General features: G+C 43.5%; 1 protein-coding gene across 4 annotated transcripts in view; it reads right to left on the reverse strand.

The window, feature by feature from the left end:
* Nucleotides 1–2,745: 2,745 nt before the first annotated feature.
* Nucleotides 2,746–20,356, reverse strand: part of Znf35 (zinc finger protein 35) — a 22,443-nt gene continuing 4,832 nt past the window's right edge. The window contains exons 1-4 of one of the 4 annotated variants that reach the window (XM_028767308.1): nucleotides 10,889–11,033; nucleotides 8,818–9,106; nucleotides 7,671–7,815; nucleotides 2,746–4,190 (exon numbers count right to left, since the gene is read on the reverse strand). In XM_028767308.1, coding sequence (XP_028623141.1) covers nucleotides 2,944–4,190; nucleotides 7,671–7,815; nucleotides 8,818–9,006 — 1,581 coding nt within the window. In that variant the 5' untranslated portion in view covers nucleotides 9,007–9,106; nucleotides 10,889–11,033 and the 3' untranslated portion in view covers nucleotides 2,746–2,943. Of the gene's footprint in view, nucleotides 4,191–7,670; nucleotides 7,816–8,289; nucleotides 8,397–8,817; nucleotides 9,107–10,888; nucleotides 11,034–20,356 lie in introns of those variants that run through there. The other 3 variants (XM_028767310.1, XM_028767311.1, XM_028767309.1) reach the window with 3 other exon arrangements.

Genomic DNA, 20,356 nt, shown 5'->3' on the forward strand with positions numbered 1-20,356 from the left:
ATGTACACTGGTTAGACTCCAACTTCTGGCACTGGGTTCTCATGGCTTCTCTGAAAAAAGAGGACAGATAACTTACCAAAGCTGTAGGGACTTTTAAGAGTGTTCATAGTCCCTGGGACTGAGGTGACCTGCAGGTAGTGGCCAAATACTGTTCTCTGACCATTTGTCCATAACAGCATAGACTTCCAAGTATGGTTAGCAAACTAACACCCAGGTCAGTTTTAACTGCACTAAACATCAAACTGTGCATTAAATGTAACTGCTGTATAGCACTTGGATAGAGCTTGACACAGATTTATAAGTAAACTTTAAGTCAGGTTTCTTGTTTATTTTGTTTTTCAAGATAGGGTCTTACTATGTAGCTCTGGCTATCTTGGAACTCACTACGTAGACCAAGTTGGCCTCAATTCACCTGCCTCTGTGCCACCAGTGTTGGGATTAATGGTGTGTGCCAGTACATCCAGCTAATTTGGGTTTCTTAGTCAGAAGTCTGACACTTGACTTAAGGAATGCTGAAAGCAAAAGAGTAAGTTATTATTCTTTTTAATTTTTTATTTATTTATTTACTTTTGTTTTGTTTTGTATTTTTTTTGAGACAGGGTTTCTCTGTCCTGGAACTCACTCTGTAGACCAGGCTGGCCTCGAACTCAGAAATCCGCCTGCCTCTGCCTCCCAAGTGCTGGGATTAAAGGCGTGCCACCACCGCCCAATTAGATTGTTCTAATCTTTAGATTTTAGGAATAGCAGAACGTAGAAGATTGTTTACCTCATGAGAGCAATTGTCTATGTCTTGAGAACTAGGAGGTTTTTTGTTGTTGTTGTTTGTTTTTTCCCCAAGCAATAGGAATATTCTTAGACCACTCACTGAATCAGAGCTGAGACAAGGGCTAGCCAAACATCTTAGTAAGAGATGAAATGGCACCATTTGGCAAGGGAGGCATCTAAAGAAGCAAGATCTAAAGGTCATGTACCTGGGTCAGACTCCTGAGAGACTGTAAACTTGTCTCCATTATAAAAAAATGTCATGAGCTAATAAGCACTAGCTGCTTTTTCAGGGGACCAGAATTCAATTCCCAGCACTACATGGTAGCCTTAAGAAAATCAGACAGGGCTGGTGAGATGGCTCAGTGGTTAAAAGCACTGATTGCTTTTCCGGAGGTCAGGAGTTCAAATACCAGCAACTATATGGTGGCTCACAGCCATCCATAATAAGATCTGATGCCCTCTTATGGGGTGTCTGAAGACAGCTACAGTGTACTTACATATAATAATAAAAACCTTGGGGCCGGAGCGAGCGGGGCCAGAGCAAGAGGGAAAAGGGAAGAGGGAAAAAAATCAGCTAGTATGACCTACCAATGAGCAAAGCTTGCTACAATATAGCAATAGAAAGAACTTTCATAACTTCTGAGTTTCCCAAAGGAGTTACAATCACAGGGAAGAGAGGAACTAGGGGCTAGTGGAGAATGATAGATGTAGGATGGACAAGTCACCAAGGAAGGGACAAATGCCCGAGGATACCTCTTCCCAAACCAGAAGGAATTAACTTGGGAGTAACATGGTGTGCTGCCAAAATATCTGTGTATGACTTCATGCTTTACAGTAGTGTTTCACCCTACAACTATAATCCTCATTTGAGAGTGGGATGATCTTTCTGGTTCTACTCTTTGCACACTTGAGTGTGTGTAGGGCCAGAGGTCAACTTTAATAAGAGATTCCATTGATTGCTCTCTACCTCTCTGGAGACGGCCTCACACCGAACCGGCTGATTAGACTAGTCAGGTTGATGAATGATCTTCAGAGATCCACCTATCTCTCCCACCACATTCTCCACGCTCGCCTACCTCTGTGTCAGGGTTACAGATGTGTATCACTGTGCCCACCTTTTTGTTTTAAGATTTTCTAGTTTTATTCTGCATGTGTGGATGAGTACCAGGGCTGTGCCCAGAGCATGAGGAAGCAAGAAGAGGATGGCAAATCTGCTGAAACTGGAGTTAAAGTGGGTGAGCCAAATGTGGGTGCTGGGAGCTGAACCTGGGTCCTCCACAGCAGCGCTGTGCTCGTAACAGCTGAGCTCTCCAGTCTCATACCTTTTACTTGAACGCTAAGGTCTTCAGGCTGTGCACACAGCACTTACCAGCTAAGTCACTTCCGCAGCAACCTGGCTTTACTCTTAATGCTTATCAACAGGCCTAGCAAAAAGTTCTTTCACATTCCAGCAACTCTGGAAGTGCGGCTTTGGCATTTTCAACCAGCTTTTTCAGGGCCAGCCTAGGAAGAGGGGGATGACTCAATGCAGCAGGAATATCTTTGACACCTTTGACAGCTTTAACAAGGGCAGCCCCTTCTCCTCTACTAAAAACGTTAGGAAACCAGTTACAGACGTGAGGGCTGTAACTGAATTGGGAAGAGTTGTTATCAGCTGGGTAATGAACAGATGTATCAATATAGAAATTCACTGGTTCATGTGATTTGGACAAGATCAAAGGTCAATTAACTCATAATTTTAAAGAAGTAAATACGGAGCAAAAAACTTTCTCCAAATAAGCTCAATTTATACATGCATATGAAAATAAATAAATTTATAGGACCGATTCCTATAAAAGTCACAATCCATTTGCTCCCACACCACCCACAATGCATGGCCTCATCCGAGCTTTGAAACTTAGCAGGATTAAGACCCATACATATATGCATGGGAGGAAAAAACCCTCATTCTGTTTAGAAAACATGACTATTTAGGATACATACCGTTAAAACAAAGTCCTAGGTGTTTAAGTTTTATTTTCTTTAAATTAGCCTCTGAAATGTATGTTTAATTACCTTCCAGAAAATAACTTTAAAGGGTACAGTCTTCACTTTGGCAAAGGAAGAATAAAGAACAGAGGTGCCCGCTATTAGGAGCAGTAGGTTATGACCGTGAGCAGGGCATCGTCCTCTTCCTTGCTATTCAACAAGATGGGTTCTGTGATGTCGCATGAGGTGTGAGTTAGAAATAAAAGCCGCACCACACTTTGCACACTCATAGGGCTTCTCTCCCGTGTGGGTTCGCTGGTGGACAGTGAGGCTGGACCTCTGTCTGAAGGCCTTCCCACACTCATTACATGAATACGGTTTTTCCCCATTATGAATTCTTTGATGAATGAGTAAGTATGAGCTACAAGTGAAGGCCTTCCCACACTCATTACACACATAAGGGAGATCTCCACTATGAATTCTCTGGTGGACAATAAGGCAAGACAGCTGACTGAAGGCTTTTCCACATTCGCTGCAGTCGTAAGGTTTCTCTGCAGTGTGAATTCTCTGGTGCACAATAAGGTGAGAAAAACAACTGAAGGCTTTCCCACAGTCTTTACACTCATATGGCTTCTCCCCAGTGTGGCTTCGCTGATGCACAGTAAGATTTGCACTCTGGGTAAAGGCTTTGCCACAGTCACTGCAGGCGAAAGGCTTCTCCCCAGTGTGGATCCTCTGGTGGACGATGAGGTTGGAGCTGCGAGTGAATGTTTTTCCACATTCATTGCATTCATAGCATTTCTCAGTTATATGGACTTTCTGGTGCCGAGCAAGTTGCGAGCTGTAACTGAAGGCTTTCTCACATTCACCACACTTAAAGGTTTTTTCTAAGGAGTGGATTTTCTGATGGACAGTCAAATTTGAACTCTGAGTGAAGGCCTTCCCACATTTTCCACAGACATAGGGTTTCTGTCCGGTGTGGATCCTCTGATGCACAACGAGGTTTGCACTCTGGATGAAGGCCTTCCCACACTCGTGACACGCAAAGGGCTTCTCCCCAGTGTGGATCCTCTGATGCACAACAAGATTTGCACTCTGACTAAAGCCTTTCCCACACTCGCTACATGTAAACGGCTTTTGCCCAGGGTGTATCTTCTGGTTTTTATCAGGAGGAGAGCTAAGGCTGTATTTCCCCCTAGACTTCTTAGATTTCTCTTCTTCCTCATCTCGGAAGCTTTCAGATAATGGACAGTCTTTCACTGTTATTTTTCTCAAATCTCCTTTTTCCTGCCTTATTCTCTGCCTTTTTAACACATTTCCCTTTTCACAAGATTCTCTTAACTCAGGTCCTTGAAGGTCGCTTTTCTGGATTTGTCCTAAAATCATGGGGGGCTTCTCTGAGTCATCACATATCTCTGTTTTAGGAATCAATAACTCTAGGTTCTTGGTTTTGGTACCTGTACCAAGAAACAGAAAATATAAATGTTAGTTTCCTCTGGCATATTAAAAAAAACCAGGCTTACCAAGGTCAGGAAAATAAGACTTCATCAAAGAGGGTAAAACCACAGAAGGGTCTGCGTTCTGCCACACACCTGCCCTCACCAGAATCTATCATGGTTCTGGTCTGAGTGTCACATAAGGCCTAGTGCTGGATGTTACCCCTAGGGGGAAGTTCCGGAAACTTGAGATCCTGACCCTGTTCTTCCTGAGGTGAATAATCTCATCTTCCACATAATCCTGCTATCATTTTCTATGCAAAATATTTTGAACTAAAACTGTTGTTCCTGTAACTAAGAGAGAAACTGCCCTACTTATTTCTATCAGCAATATCAGACATTTAACCAGAGTAACAGGACAAAACTGTAGACAATACTCTGGTTACCTGAAAACAGGTCTCAAAATTATGAAGGATACCAACCTTTGCCTTTTTTCTTGAGCAGCTAGTATGGATAAACATTAACTGCTCAGTTAATTATAGAAAATCCCTATCCATAAACAAAAGACCTTCCAACTGAGGCTTTTGTGTGTGTGAAAATGATAGCAAAAGAAGGATAAAATCTGGATATGGTCACACACGCAAATACACACACACACACACACACACACCTAATCCCAGCACATGGGTAGCTGAGAAAGGAGGATTGCTCTGAGTCTGAGAACAGCCTGGTCTACAGCAAGTTCCAGGACAGCGAGGGTTAAACAGAGAGAATTTGTCTGAAAAGCCAAGCTAAACCAAACCAAAAAACAAAAACCCATCAAGGCTCGGGGGCGGCTCAGCAGTTAAGAACACTGGCTGCTCTTACAATGTGATACAAATATCCTATCACCAAACCATAGCCAGAGCATCAGCAAGTTCTCATGTCAGTATCTGATTTCCTTCCTTTTACTATTTTTTTTCCTGGTGCAGAGGACTGAGCAAAAGGTAGCAAATATGTTAAATATGTGTTCTGCAATTTCAACTATAAACTTACACCTTTCACTATTTTAAAAAACATGGAATCTATATAAGGCTTAGCCGGTACAAGCTCTTGTTACCCAACTCTGGTACCATTTAAAAGTGGAAGGGCAAAACTAACTCCACAAGTGTCTCCTCACCTCTGTGTGTACACTTTGCTGTGGGCACACACATACAGACGCTAAATAAATAAAGCTTAATGATAAAAGATATCAGGTGGGCATGACTGTAAACACCTGTGATCTCAACATCTGGGAGGTAGAGGCAGGACTTTCAAAGCTTCAAAGTTGTCTAGACTACAGGAGACATTGGCATAAGAAAACAAAGATTTGAAATTTACATGAAGTCGGCCCTCTAAGCTACTTTGTGTCTTCTTTAGTTATGAAGTATAATTTTTCCCCCTTGAGACATTTCTGACTCATGTAAACACATTCTCAACCCTTATTCACAGGCAGAATTCTGCCACAGCCAATCAAGACTGATTTCATGGGCCATGTGTTGTGGTATAAACCTTTAATTCCAGCATTTGGAAGGCATTTGGCTGGTTGATATCTGTAGTTCAAGGCTAGCCTGGTCTTCTACATAATGAGTTCCAGGACAGCCAGGGCTATGTAGAGAAACCCTGTCTCAAAACAAAACAACAAACCAAGATGATGACAAAAATAACATTAATGAAGACTGATTTCATTAAGTGAGGCCATCTTACTGTTTTTAGTCTGTGTTGTCTTTTAATCTCTGCATGTTTGAATAAACTGGTCACACCACACCCCAACATTTGTGTTTTGTGTATGTGTGTACATGCCACAATGTGCATGTGGAAGTCAGGGGACAACTTGCAGGAGCTGATTTTCTCTACCAGGTGGTCCCATGGGATTGACCTCAGGTCAAAAAGCTTGGGAACACTGCCATTACCACCAAACTATCTGAGAGCCCTCAAGTATTTTTTAATTTTTTTAAGACAGGGTTTCTCTGTGTAGCCCTCACTGCTCACTTTGAAGACCAGGCTGGCCTAGAACCCTGGGATCTAACCTGACTCTGCCTCCTGAGTGCTGGGATTAAAGGAGTGAGCCACCATGAGCAGTGCCTGAATTAACTTTTTCAATCATTTTCATACTAATGGTTTGTAATAACTTTTTCCATGTTGAAGGTATTTTTTGTTTTATTATGAAGGTATTTTAGGTCTTACTATGTAAGGACCAGCTATGTACACCAGGTTGGCTTCAAACTCAGAGAGATCCAACTGCCACTGTCTCCAGAGTGCTGGGATTAAAGGTCATGATACCAAACTAAAAGTATCTTGCGCGCCCCCCCCCCCCCGACAGGGTTTCCCTGTATAGCTCTGGCTGTCCTAGAACTCAGAAATCCGCCACCTCCCAAGTACTAGGATTAAAGGCGTGCACCACCACTGCCTGGCTCTAAAGGTATCTTTTAAGAGTTTTAAAATTGTACTTATTGGAAGATGGAGGTAGCTTGTCAAAGCACATGTGTGGCTGTCAGAGATTGACTTTCAGGAGTCAACGTATTGCTTTTCTTCCACTACAAGGGTCTCAGGATCAAACTTAGGTCATCAGGAGTCTTTACGTGTTTAGCTGTCTCACTAGCCCTAAAGTTACTAGTTTTTAAAAATTACTTATTTCTTTTTGTTTTATATGCATTTGCGTTTTGTCTACATGTATGTCTGAGGGAGTCAGATCCACTGGAACTGGAACTGGACTTTTTTTTTTTAGAGACAGGGTTTCTCTGTGTAGCTCTGGCTGTCCTAAAACTCACTCTGTAGATCAGGCTGGCCTTGAACTCAGAAATCCGCCTTCTGCCTCCCAAGTGCTGAGGAGATTAAAGGCGTGCACCACCACTGCCCAGCTGGAACTGGACTTATAGACAGGTGTGAACTGCCATGTGGGTGCTTAGATTTAAACCCAGGTCCTCTGAAAGAACACCCAGTGCTCTTACCAGCCAAGCCATCTCTCAAAATATTTAAGACATTTAAGACTGAGGATGTAACTTGCCTGGTAAATTGTTTGCCTAGCATGTATGAAGCCTTAGGTTTAATCCCCAGCACACATGGTAGCACTTGGGAGGTAAAGACCAAAAACTGGTCTAACATTCAAGGTCAGTTTTGGCTATTTAGTGAATTTTGAGCTAGTCTGGGCCATGAGACCATCTCAGAAAGGAAAATGAAAACAAATACACAGAGCACTAGCCTTTGTTTGTAAGTTATAAACAGCCACGAAACACATGAAGACATGGGTTTATACATGTGTAGACGTGAAAAGTGCTGAAATCGAAGCATGATGAAAAGGTGAGTTTAGAATTTACCTCTGTGCTCTTTAGACTGTACGAAATAAGCCACTTACTGTGGCAACTGCACATGCAGCTCTGAAAGGTTGACAGGGTCAACACCTTCACGCTACATGACTCAAAAAGAAACCAGACACCCACCCACACTTTTTAGTGCAACTGAGATCAGGGAGCTGAACTTTACCTAGTGGGGTTGGGTTCCCATGAGGCTCCAGGATTTCACTCTTGGTCAAAGTCCCTGTCAATGGGTAGCTCCCAAGGGGTGAAGCAGCAGCAGCCTCCTGTGTTGCTTTTAGTACCACCGCCATGTCCCAGAACATCTTCTGACCCTAGAAACAAGTATAGTTTGTTTACAAAGGGACTGAAGACTGGAGCTCTGTGATTACAGCTTTGAGGATGAAAACACATTCCTGGAGATCACAGATACTGGGTAGGAGCCTTCCCCAACTCCCCAGAAGACCTGGGTAGACAAGCAAGGCTGACACTTTAGCTCTACGGCACACACCTTCTTCTGCTGGGGAGTCCTAGCTTGGGCCAGCAGGGAGTGTGGCTTTCAGAAGCTCAGATCACAGTGCTCACCTCACACTACAGAGGTTAGGTGTGCTGGCACAGATCTGTAAGGCCAGCACATGGGGAGTGGCTGCAGGTGGATGAGAGCTTTGAGGTCACCCTTGGTTAAGAGAGTTTGAGGGCAGCACTGGGACACATTTTCCAGCAGGATTTCCTGCTCCCTAAAGATCAAATCAACCAAGGTTCTGATCATATAGTCTCATAAAGAGCCCTGGGAAGACCTCTGAACGAACCTGGGGTGTGCTTGAAACCATGAAAGGCAAGTCAAAGTGTGTCAATGGATGCTCTCAATCCAAGCACGTGGTGGTGAAGGCAGGAATTCAAGCCAGGTTGAGCCGAGCTGTTTGGTTATAAATGAGCAATGTCTGTAGCAACATCCCAGACCTCCTAAACTCAAATGATACTTAACAACACCTCAGGTGGCAGACATTAACCACGATAAAGAACTGGATGGAGTCACTTGATGTATTTATAAAATCACAGAAACCCAGGTCTTATTCCCAGAATCTGATCTGATTAGAATACAGTATCATGTGGGCAACGGGATACTGTAACGCTCGAGTTCTATGTAGCATTGGTTGGAAGCTGGAGACTTACAGAACACACCAGCACGTCATTCAGAAGGAAAACTCTCACTCTTTTCCAAAGGAATAAAGGTCAGAGCCCTCATCAGGAAAAAGGAGTCTGGATTTGGCAGTAGAGTGCCTGCAAAACTATCTGAGGTCTGCATTTCTCTTCTTCTCCCCGAGACCATCATTTACCTCCTCCTCCTCTTCTGATACACCGATGCTTACATAAGGACCCTCCCCTGGGGCCGCGTCCTTGACAGCCTCAGAGTACACTTGTCGGCTGGATGCCTGACCTACGACACTTTCCTCATCTTCTTCCTTTTTCACCTTCACTGGGCCCCAAGAGGCTCTGCCTATGGTCTCTTTCAATTCTGCAGTCATCTTCTCCGTTCAGTGCAGGATCCTGGAAAGCTGAGGGACATCCAACACCGGTCAAGCTCCATCTAACCTTCAAGTCACCAGAGCCAAGATGAGACAGTCACTGCATAACCAGAAAATAGGGTTAACAGCAAATACAGCACAGGGAGCACTCAGCCACCGGTTGATGTTACCAGCGGTAGTATACACCTTTAATCCCAGCACCTGGCACCTGGGAAGCCTACATAGGCCAACCAGGGCTGGACATTGAGACTCTGAAAGAAAAAAAAATGAAAAGAAAAGAAATAAATGAGAAAAAACTAACATTTTAACTGTAAAAAGTTTTATATAGAAAAAGATTAAGGAAACATTCCAATCCAGTGATAATTATTATTTTACTTATAGTTTGTTTTTACTATGGGGACACATATTTTCAGAATTAGACTGATTTTGTTTTGTTTTCTTGTTTCCTCGAGACAGGTTCTTTGTGTAGCCTTGGCTTTCCTGGAACTCACTCTATAGACCAGGCTGGCCTTGAACTCAGAGATCTGTCTGCCTCTGCCTCCCAAGTGCTGAGGTGTGCTACCACTGCCCAGCTAGACTGATTTTTTTTTAAAAAAAGGGATATTACAAAGATTCATTACCAAGGAGAAAAGAATGATTATCTCAGAATATAATTACAAGTATTTTTCAGGTTCTTTTTGTCGGTTTGATTTTTATAGTTTCTACATCTTCCAAATGTTTGATTAAGACCAAATACTGGCGGTAAAGCAAAATTATTCACGTCGACCTTGTTTATCCTTATTTTTAATTGTTACACAATGATCTATAATTGTCAGTCTCACTGAAGAGGTTGAATGAACACATAAAAATGACCTGTACATACACTCGAATAAACATATACATACACAGATTGAGTGACTTCCTAGTCCTGTGTGTGCATCTTCAGACTGCACTTGCACAGAGTTCACCACTCTTTACTGGTGGTTTTGCTTGTTGTTTCTGCCATTCTGGGAATCCATACAAAAGCCTAATGTATACTAGACAAATGCTCTACCACTGAGGTATACCCTCAGCCACAACCAGCTCTTGACTCAGTGTTTCATAAGTCTTAATAGCCTTTCAATATACAGAAGATACAGAACATGTGTGTGTGTGATGTGTGTGCACACGCACGCACACACATCACACACATACACATATCCCTACCTCATTTTGACAGAGCATTCTAAATTTACTTAACCATATCCTGTTCACAATCTTTTCTTTAGTAAACGTGGGCTTCGCTGATTATTTTGGTAATAGTTTGCTGTACAAAGAATTCCTTTGACCTACTGCATTACTCCTTCAGAAGAAACAGGGAGGTCACTAGCTTAAGGGTTTATATTTATTGTCAAACTGCTTTCTAAAACAGCACCTAAAGTCAGGCACACACAACTGCTAATTAACAGGACCTCTTTATCTCTGGCAAGCAGACAGGGGTTTTGTTTTACTTTAAATAAAGCCAAGTAATCTATTTTAGCTGTATATAAGGAGTTTGAAGTTTCTGCTTCTATCCCTCTTTGGTTCTTTTACTAGAAACTGGTGCTGATGTTTACTAAATCGCTTTATTCTGCTGCTGCTTCAGGGGTAATCATACTCATTTTCCAACATCAACTTTGCTGTACATACTGAAATTCTTAAGTTATGCCACGCTTTCCACCACGGCCTCAAAGAGTAACTCTGGCGGGTTATTCTACTGTGACGGGGTTACGTCTCCCTGGCAGGAGATCCTCTGAGACTCGTTCCACCATGTGCTTGGGTCTTCTGGCCAGACTCCCGCGGGCCCCTCGCCCCAGCAGGCCGGAGCCATCTGCACAGGCCGCCCTCCTCCATCCCCGCAAGCAGGCCCGCCGCCCCGAGCTACCTCCCGGCCCCGCGATGGTCAGCGATGGTCGGTGGAGGGCAGTCCCGCGCCTCTCGCCGTCCGCCGCGACCGGCTCGCCACAGAGGCCCAGCCAGGCCGGCGCCAGCTTCGTGGACTAAGACTTCTGAGTGTCTCGGCAGCAACCGGGGTGAGAACAATGACCGGACAGGAAGTGCCTCGCGCCGGGCTTCCGGCTCCCCAGGCAGGCCGGCCTCTCTAGGAATACGAGGGTCGTCCGCCTCGGTGCCGAGGGCGTGCAGGGTATTATTAGCCAGGAGCCAGTAGCAGTGTCCCAAGCCGAGCACCTACCAGAGCTGACCATTGTAGAAAATTCCCTCAGCGTTTTTATCTTCAAAATATTGAATGGTACAGAAAGGTTGACGGAATGGTACAGAGGATGCCCCTATCCTTCATCTCGACAATATTTGCCTTAATTCTCATATAATTGAGGTCAATTTTGGAAATCATAAACATTAAAACGCTTTATTCCAAGTACACTACCATTATTGCCAATAAGAAAAATTAGCAACCATTCATATTCAGATGTATTCAACTGTCTTAAAAGATTTCAGAACCGTTAGGAGTGGTGTTGCACACCAGCACTCAAGAGGCAGAATCAAGTGGATCTCTGCACTGGAGGTTGGCCGGATCTACATAGTGAGTGCCAGCTCAGTCAGGGCTACATAGAGAGAACGGGCCCCCAAAACGAAAATTAAATCTAACAATAACAAAACTCACAAACATTTCAAAATTGCTCTCTGCCCCTGAATGACTTCCATAACACTCCAGTTACAGCTATTTAGTTTTGTGTGTTTGAAATGATAAACCTAGAAGAAGACAGCACCCTTCTTCCCTCAGGTCCCTCAGTGGGTATATCTTAAATGATTACACAGCATCAAGCCAAGGACTAGTGGCTCACATCTGTGATCCCAGCTTTCTAGAGGCTGTGGCTGGGTCACCACAAGTTTGAGGCCATCAATGACATCACATTGTACTGGGAAAATCCAGACTCCAAACCCCTGTCTTCCGATTCTAAATCTAGTGCTCTTCCCAGGTTGTTCTCAGGCAGCAGACTCTTTCCACTCACTTCTCTGTCTCATAACTCTGGATTACACTTCTATATAGGTTTTCTGTAGCACCTATGCCATCTTAAAAAAATGTATGATGTGCATGTTTAGAAATAATGCCCAGTTTTTAAGCTAAACACTTATTTTTCTATCATTTACAATGTCACCATTATTTTTTTATGAGTCCAAAAATTCCCTTGTGGACCTCACACACTCAGTGATTTTCATCTGTGTGAACTTTCTGGTGTACAGTGAGGTTTTATTTTTATTTTTTTATTTTTCAGTTTCTTCGGTTTTAAAGTGCTCCAAAGCCTCTTTCCAGAGTCACAATAAATGATTTGGTACAGACTATCTTTTACTTAGAATTGAGATTTTTTTTTCTAGACTTTGAAAATCTAGGTGAAGTTTCTTCAACTTCTCTGTAAGAGAGGTCATGAGTTGACCCCATTAAGACCTAGGGATCATAGTTCAACAGTTATTTAACCATGATTGTGTGTCATTTCACATATGACTGTATTTTTCTTTTTTTACTGTTCTGGGTTCAAACCCAGTGTCTTAGGGTTGTACTGCTGTGATCAGACATCATAACCAAGGCAACTCTTATAAAGACAATATTTAATTGGGGCTGGCTTACAGGTTCAGAGGTTCAGTCCATTATCATCAAGGCAGGAACATGGCAGCATCCAGGCAGGCATGGTTTAGGAGGAGCTGAGAGTTCTACATCTTCATCTGAAGGCTGCTAGAATACCAACTTCCAGGCAGCTAGGATGAGGGTCTTAAAGCCCACACCCACGGTGACACACCAACTCCAACAAGGCCACAACTTCTAATAGTGCCAAGCATATACAAACCATCACATCCAGGATCTTATGTATGCTGGCAAGCATTCTTATATTAATGCACATGCTTAGCCCTACCTAGATTTTCTGAATCTCTGAGACTCACTGGACTCATATTTGCAACCAAAGTAATTCTTCCACAGCATGAACTTTTGTTATTGGTGAAGTCTTAAAGTCTGTAAAATTTCCTTTGTGGACCTCACACACTCAGTGATTTTTCATCTGTGTGAACTTTCTGGTGTACAGTGAGGTTTTATTTTTTGCCTAAAACTTTATTACAATCATTACACTCATAAGATTTCTATCCTGTGTGGATTCTCTGGTGGCCAATTAAATTTCTCTTAGAGGCAAAAGCTTTCCTATATTTCTCACACTCAGGGTTTTCCCCTAGTGTTTATTCACTGATGTACCATCAAGTTTTTATTCTAACTAAAATCTTTTCCACCCTCTCCACATTTATAAGTTGTTTTCCTCCAGTGTGAATTCTTTAACATAAGATTTCTACTAGAGGTAAGGATTTTTCTGCATATAGGACATTCATAAGATTTTTCCCCACTGTGAGTTCTTTGGTGTTCCATAAGGTTTCTCTTGTGGGTAGAACCTTTCCACACTCATTACACTCATAGGGCTTCTCACTGTCGTGGATTCTCTGATGGGCTATCAGGTTTGAGTGGTAAGTGAAGACTTCCCCACAGTCATTGCACTTAAAGGATTTCGCCTTGTGTGAACCCTCTGATGCCCAATGAGGCTTTTCCTCCCAGAATGAAGCATGTTCCACATTGGTTACATTCATAGGGAGGCTGGAGAGATGGCTCAGTGGTTAAGAGCACTGACTGCTCTTCCAGAGGTCCTGAGTTCAATTCCCAGCAACCAATGGTGGCTCACAACCATGTGTAATGGGCTCTGATGCCCTCTTCTGATGTGTCTGAAGACAGCTACAGTGTACTCATATACATTAAATAAATAATTTTAAAAAACCAACTCACATTCATAGGGATTCTTACCACTGTGGATTATTTTATGCTCAATGAGGTTCCTATTTGAACTGAAAGCTCTCCTACACTCACTACATTCAAAGAGTTTTTCTCCAGTGTGGATCCTACAGTACAAGCAGCCTTGAGAGATAAGTGAACACCTTCCCACAGTCCTCACACTTGGATGCTTTCTCCTGGGTATGGAGCTTCTGATGGACCGTGAAACTTTTGGTCATAATGAAGTCTTTCCCACACTCTCCATCTTTATATGGTTTCTCCCCGTTATGGAGTCTCTCATGGTCAAAAAGGTTTCTGTTGAATCTATAGTCTTTGTGCTCATGGAGAGTCTCCATTTGGGGGGTGGGGGAGAAGGTACCTTGGTAATATGCTTCAAAGTTTAAATTTTATAGGTATTTGAGCTACCACTACTGCTGAGATGCTGAAGAACACAGTTTCATAAGTGTAAAACTACATGGTGCAAATTGCTATAGACAATGAAACTATAAGGTTGCTAGAGTGTGGAGAACACTGCCTGGAAGACCTCAGGCAGACATTAAAATTAGCATTGTCGTTTGCTTTCTGATGCTGTGATTAAACATGGCACCCAAGAGCAGCTCAGGGAAAGAAGGGGTTTCCTTGGCTTATACTTCCAGTCACAGTCCGTTGTGGGGAGTCAGGACCAGAACTCATACAGGAACCATAGACGAATGCTGCTTGCATGCTTGCTTACTCTCTGGCCCAGATACACCTCCCTAGGGATCGGTTTGGAGCTCTGACGCATAATTATCAATCAACACACAATCTCTCCATAAGCCAATCTGATTAAGGTAATTAATTCTTCAGTTGAGGTCCCCCTTCTCAAGTGACTCAAGACTGTATAGTGTTGACTATAGATAAAAAGTATGGCCGGGCGGTGGTGGCGCATGCCTTTAATCCCAGCACTTGGGAGGCAGAGACAGGCAGATTTCTGAGTTCGAGGCCAGCCTGGTCTACAGAGTGAGTTCCAGGACAGCCAGGGCTACACAGAGAAACCCTGTCTCGAAAAAAAAAAAAAAAAAAAGTATGACAGTTACTCTGGAGCAAAAGCCAGGACTTCTAGAGCCCAATCAGCTCCAGGAATAGACTCTTCCAGGGTGTAAGGTTCTATAAGAGTACCACCTTTGACAAAAGTCCCCTGCGATGCAGGACAGATATGTCTGAGACCAAATATATGGAATGGTTTTGCTCTATAAACTCAAAAGTTCTTCTACCTACTTACTGTAAACACTGACCAAGAGGCTTCCTGGATGCTGCTGTAGCCAGAGGAGGTTATCTCATATCTAAATCTAAGCTTGGTTTCTTAGCTTGTGACAGAGACCACAGTAGTTTGTATGGAGCTGTGAGACTATGATGTCTGAATACTTCAAGGCTTTTGTTTTGGTTTGTCTTGTGGTACTGGGGGCATACATCAGGTGTGTGATCTGCCACTGCGCTGCACATCCTTAACTCATTCAAGTTTCTGTACGGTGCCCGATCCTTGGGTTGAGCGCTCCTTACCCGTAGGTCACTAACTTTCTTTTGAAGTTAAGCGAAGATTAATGCTGACATGTATACAGCGTGATCCCAGTGCTCAGTTAACAAAGGGAGGCTGGATGAAGTTGTGTAGTTGGGTTGGACCTACAGTTTTCTCTGAGAAGTGTTCATTATGTTAACTGAAATATTTTGATAACCTTGAATAAGATCCTGGGCTGTGGCTCTCCAGAAATCATGTGATCATCGGAAACAGCATTGTTTGGGTACAAAATAAAAAAAAATTCTGTAAAATTAGTAAACACACACAAAACAGACCCTAACTGTTATTGTTAAATGTTTAGTTATATCTCTTGTTCGTTTCTCCAGGATACACTTCTAGAAGAAAAATGAATGGGCCAAAGGGTGCAAACATCTTACAAGTTTTAAGGTTTAACGGTTACATTACTGAGTTACGAGCCTCCTCGTCCATTTAATACAGTCAGACCCTAACAAGCTTGCTGATAACCAATCAGGGGTGGCAAAAACCTAAACAAGAGTTCAACGTGTGAACACACCTAACAGAACCCATAAGCACACAAGCACGGACGGCACCCATGAGAGGTAACCCTGAATTGCAGTTAAAGGAAAAACATACACAGCCCACTCAGGAAAGCTATTTCAGGAAGACACTGTATTTTCTTTTTCTTTAAATTACTTTTATTTTTTTTTACCATTCAGTTGTTACCCGCTCCCTGTCTGCCCTCCCACAGTTCCTCATCCCATTCCTCCTGCCAATCCCCACAAGGATGTTTACCCCACCCCCACCAGACCTCCCCACTCTCTGGGGCCTCAAGTCTCTCGAGGATTAGGTGCATCTTCTCTCACTGAGGCCAGACCAGGCAGTCCTCTGCTGTATATGTGTTGGGAGCCTCGAACCAGCTAGTGTATGCTGCCTAGTTGGTGGCTCAGTGTCTGAGAGGTCTCAGGTTAGTTGAGTCTGCTAGTCTTTGTATGGGGTTGCCTTCCTCCAGCCTTTCCCTAATTCAACTGCAGGGCTCTCTGGTTTCTGTCCATTGGTTAGGTGTATGTATCTGGTCTGTCTCAGTCAGCTCCTTGTTGGGCCTCTCGGAGAACATCCATGCTAGGCTCCTGTCTGTAGGCACACCATAGCATCAGTAATCATTTCAGGCCTTGGAGACTCCCCTTAAGATGGATCCCAAGTTTGGCAGTCATTGGACCTCCTTTTCCTCAGTCTCTTCTCCATTTTTGTCCCTGAAGTTATTTACCTCACGCAGATGAGGCTCTTCTCAAAAGAACACTAGAACCCAGGCTGTTTAATGCATGTGTGAAACAGTAGCAGGTCCTACTTCTGAACCATCCTGATGTCTGGTTTGAAAACCCCACTGACATCAATCTTGCTACCATCTTGCCAGATGATGACCCACAGATGCTCATCAGTAACTGGGTTCTTATGACTGGTCATTTGCTGGTCCTCAGAATCCAGTGGCCCCAGAGACCAAGCTTCTTCCCTCCTTGCCCTAGGGACTTTCACACAGCAATCTTCCTCTCATCTGCTTACCATATGGTAGCAGCAGGAGGAGCAGCTGCATCTCAAACCCTCAGGTCGGGGGACAGGCACCCAGGCTGGAAGTGACCATCCTGGCTTCTTCTGCAAGGGCCTCTCGACACTGTATTTTCGAAGGGAAGAGGGTGACAGCTGAGTCTTGTTAACCCAGATGCTCCTGGTATCAAAGGATCGTCAGTGCTTTGCCGACTGTAAGGAGCAAGCCACCAGAGCCTAGCCTTCTCAAAAGCAATTCTCCCACTTTGCTCCCCAATTTTGTTAACAGAGTCAAATGGGGTTCATATTTCCAGGTTCAGGGATCTGCTCCTACCCCGCTCCTCCTAATATTTTTTCTTTCTTTCTTTCTTTCTTTCTTTCTTTCTTTCTTTCTTTCTCTCTTTCTTTCTAAAGATTTATTTATTTTATATGAGTGCACTGTAGTTGTCTTCAGACACACCAGAAGAGGGCATCAGATCCCATTACAGATGGTTGTGAGCCATCATATGGTTGCTGGGAATTGAACTCAGGACCTCTGGAAGAGGAGTCAGTGCTCTTAACCGCTGAGCCATCTCTCCAGCCCCAAATAAAATATTTTCTTAATTGCCTGATAAACTGGTAAAACCTGCTCTTATTTTAACAAAGGTTTCTGAATTGTAATATATATGTGTGTGTGTGTGTGTGTGTGTGTGTGTGTGTGTGTGTGTGTGTGTATGACCAATTGCCTGGCAAGCCCTCATCAACTGCATGCAGCTGTCCTGCTCCTTTGCTCCCTTGAGCTCCAGACCAAACCTCTAGGAGCATGAGTTAAGGGCCTTAAAGCCAGGTGTCCTGGAAAAGGCCCAGTCTCCAACAGCTACTCCTCACTTAACCCTTAATGTCAAAACAAGATTGGGTGACCCTAAGCCCCTAAGCTCACCTAAGCCCCTCTCATTTTCCTCTAAATAAGTAACACAGCTTCCACTCAAGAACAAGGTTCAGATCCCGAGTTGACTGCCTCCTTAAGTGTTCAGAAAATAAAGCCTTCATTTTTAAGCTTCTGTCTTTGGAGTGAGTTTTCTTGGCTTCCATCCCAACTCTGACAATTGGAGCTGCATGTTTTTCCCGGTTTATTTCTTTGAGACAGGGTCTGGAACTGGCTAGGTAGATCAGGCTAGCCTCCTACTCACAGAGATCCACTTCCTGAGAGCTTGGAGGAAGGCATGCACTGTGGCAGCCAACCTCAGTTCATTACGTATCTGTGACTTTGTGGTTATAATGGTTGGTGACATGTAATAGACCTTTTCCTTCATGGCTTCTGGGTCTGGGGCACTGACTAGAGCTTTCAGACTCTGAACATGACGGAAGTCTAATAGACACAGAAAGAACAGTGGAGTGGGAAAGACCAGATTATCAGGGAGGTCAGCTCCATTTTTCCAAGGCTAATCAAATAATCATATTCCAAATAAAGAGGTGACAGGTATAAGACAAATAAGACACCTGGCATTCTTGGTAACCCATCTATGAGTGATGGAAAGGAATTTTGTTTGTTTGTTTTTATTTTTTGAGACAGTGTTTCTTTGTGTTGCCCTGGTGGTCCTGGAACACCCTTCTTCTGTAGACCAGGTTGGCCTCAAAGTCAAGAGATGCACCTGCTTCTGCCTCCCCAGTGCTGTGCCAACACACCTGGCTTGATGGAATGGGATTTTAATAAATTATTTAAAATAAATTTCTACAACTGATAAATTCCATACTGTAAAAAATTTATTGTTATTTTATGTGTGTAGCAGATGTGTACCTGTGCCTGTGTGTGAGAGAGTGTGCAGGCACTCACATGCCACGGCACAAGTATGGAGGTCAGAAAACGACTCTCTGGAGTCAGTTCTCTCCTTCCACCTTTATGTGGGTTCTGGGATGAAACTCAGGTTCGTCAGGCAAGCGCCTTTGCACACTGGGCCATGTAACCTGCCCCCTTGAGTTTCATACTTTGCACATGAAAACAAATCCCACATTTTTCTTGCTTCTCACAAAAGGTTTGTGAAGCAGCAGTCAAGAGGAGACTCAGAAGTTGAGTGGCTCACACTTGAGCGCCAGGGCCTACTGCATGGGAGTAAACTCTGAATCCAAGAACTCTAAGCTCCACCGTCCAAAACTTGCCATCTAAGAGGCAAGGCCAGTTGTTATAAGACAATATTTCCAATCACTAGTTGGAGATAAAGCTTTAATCTGTTAGACTAAAAAAAAAAAAAAAAAAAAAAACAGAAATGAGTAGCTATTGTCAGTTGGTCAAAGACTTTATTTTTGCAGAGCACTGCATTTTTCTTGAGTTTACAGCCTACTTACTTCAGTGATGTTTATTCTTCTGTAGAGACGATGGTTTGCTTTTTTCAGGTTATAAAACAATGACAATAGATCCATCCCTAAACACAAAAACAAATCCATCTCTAGAAGACTGGAAACTATTGTCAGAGACATGTCAAATGTTTAGGGTATTTATTGTCAGCCTGAAAGAAGACTAGAAAGGCAGAGAAGGTTCATGTGGAGAATCAGCCTACTGAGCTCCATCTAGAATGCAGTACACATGACTTAAAAACATCTCTAAGCACCGGGAGAATACCTTCCAGCTTTGTCTTACAGATATCCCTTTAATCAAAGCCATATAAAATGATATTTTGGAGGCTGGAGAGATTTCCCTTTAATCAAAGCCATATAAAATGATATTTTGGAGGCTGGAGAGATGGCTCAAGGGGTAAGAACACTGGCTGTTCTTACAGAGGACCCAGGTTCAATTCCCAGCAACCATATGGCAGCTCACAACTGTCTGTAACTCTAGTTTCAGTAAAGTTAACACCCCCACCCCCGACACATATGCAGGAAAAAGATGAATAAAATAAAAATAAGTGTATCATTAAAAAAATAAAATGATAGTTTGTTACCCATTTTCCTCTCAACTCAGACAAGTTTTGTTTGTTTTTCAAGACAGGATTCCTGAGTAGCCCTGGCTGTCTTGGAGCCCACTGTGTAGATCAGAGTGGGCTTGAACAAAGAGATCTACCTGCTTCTGCTTCCCAAATGCTGGGATTAAAGGCATGTGCTCTGTGCAGCCACGTGCCAGGTGTGGCATCGTCACTAGCATCGGCTAACTTAATCCTCACGCATACCTCTGAGGCGAACAACCTTTCCCTCCTCACACAAGTCCAAGGAGTGGCATCATTCATCCAAAGTAGTTAAGCCTGTGATCTGCCAGCGGATCAGGACACGGGCCTCCCATCCCACTACATCTCACTCAGTCACCTCGCATAACAAGTTGAAGGCAAAATTCTCCACTTCCTACTTTTTGAGTCTACAGTTTCTCCAGCTCATTAAGAGGAAAAGTTTCTCCTCTGTCTAGACATCTCTGCCGGAAGGGAGGAGCTCAGGTAGTCCTACCATAGGACGGTTCACGATGCAGGAAAGAAGGTGAACTAAAGTCCTGCTGTGCTCTAGCCTAACAGTGATCAGAGTCTGACGCTGCAGAGAACAAAGGCAGCGCTGTTGATCACAGAGTCTGACCCTGC

The sequence above is a fragment of the Grammomys surdaster genome, unplaced genomic scaffold, assembly GCF_004785775.1.
Source record: "Grammomys surdaster isolate TR1022 unplaced genomic scaffold, NIH_TR_1.0 172, whole genome shotgun sequence".
NCBI classification, from domain to species: domain Eukaryota; kingdom Metazoa; phylum Chordata; class Mammalia; order Rodentia; family Muridae; genus Grammomys; species Grammomys surdaster.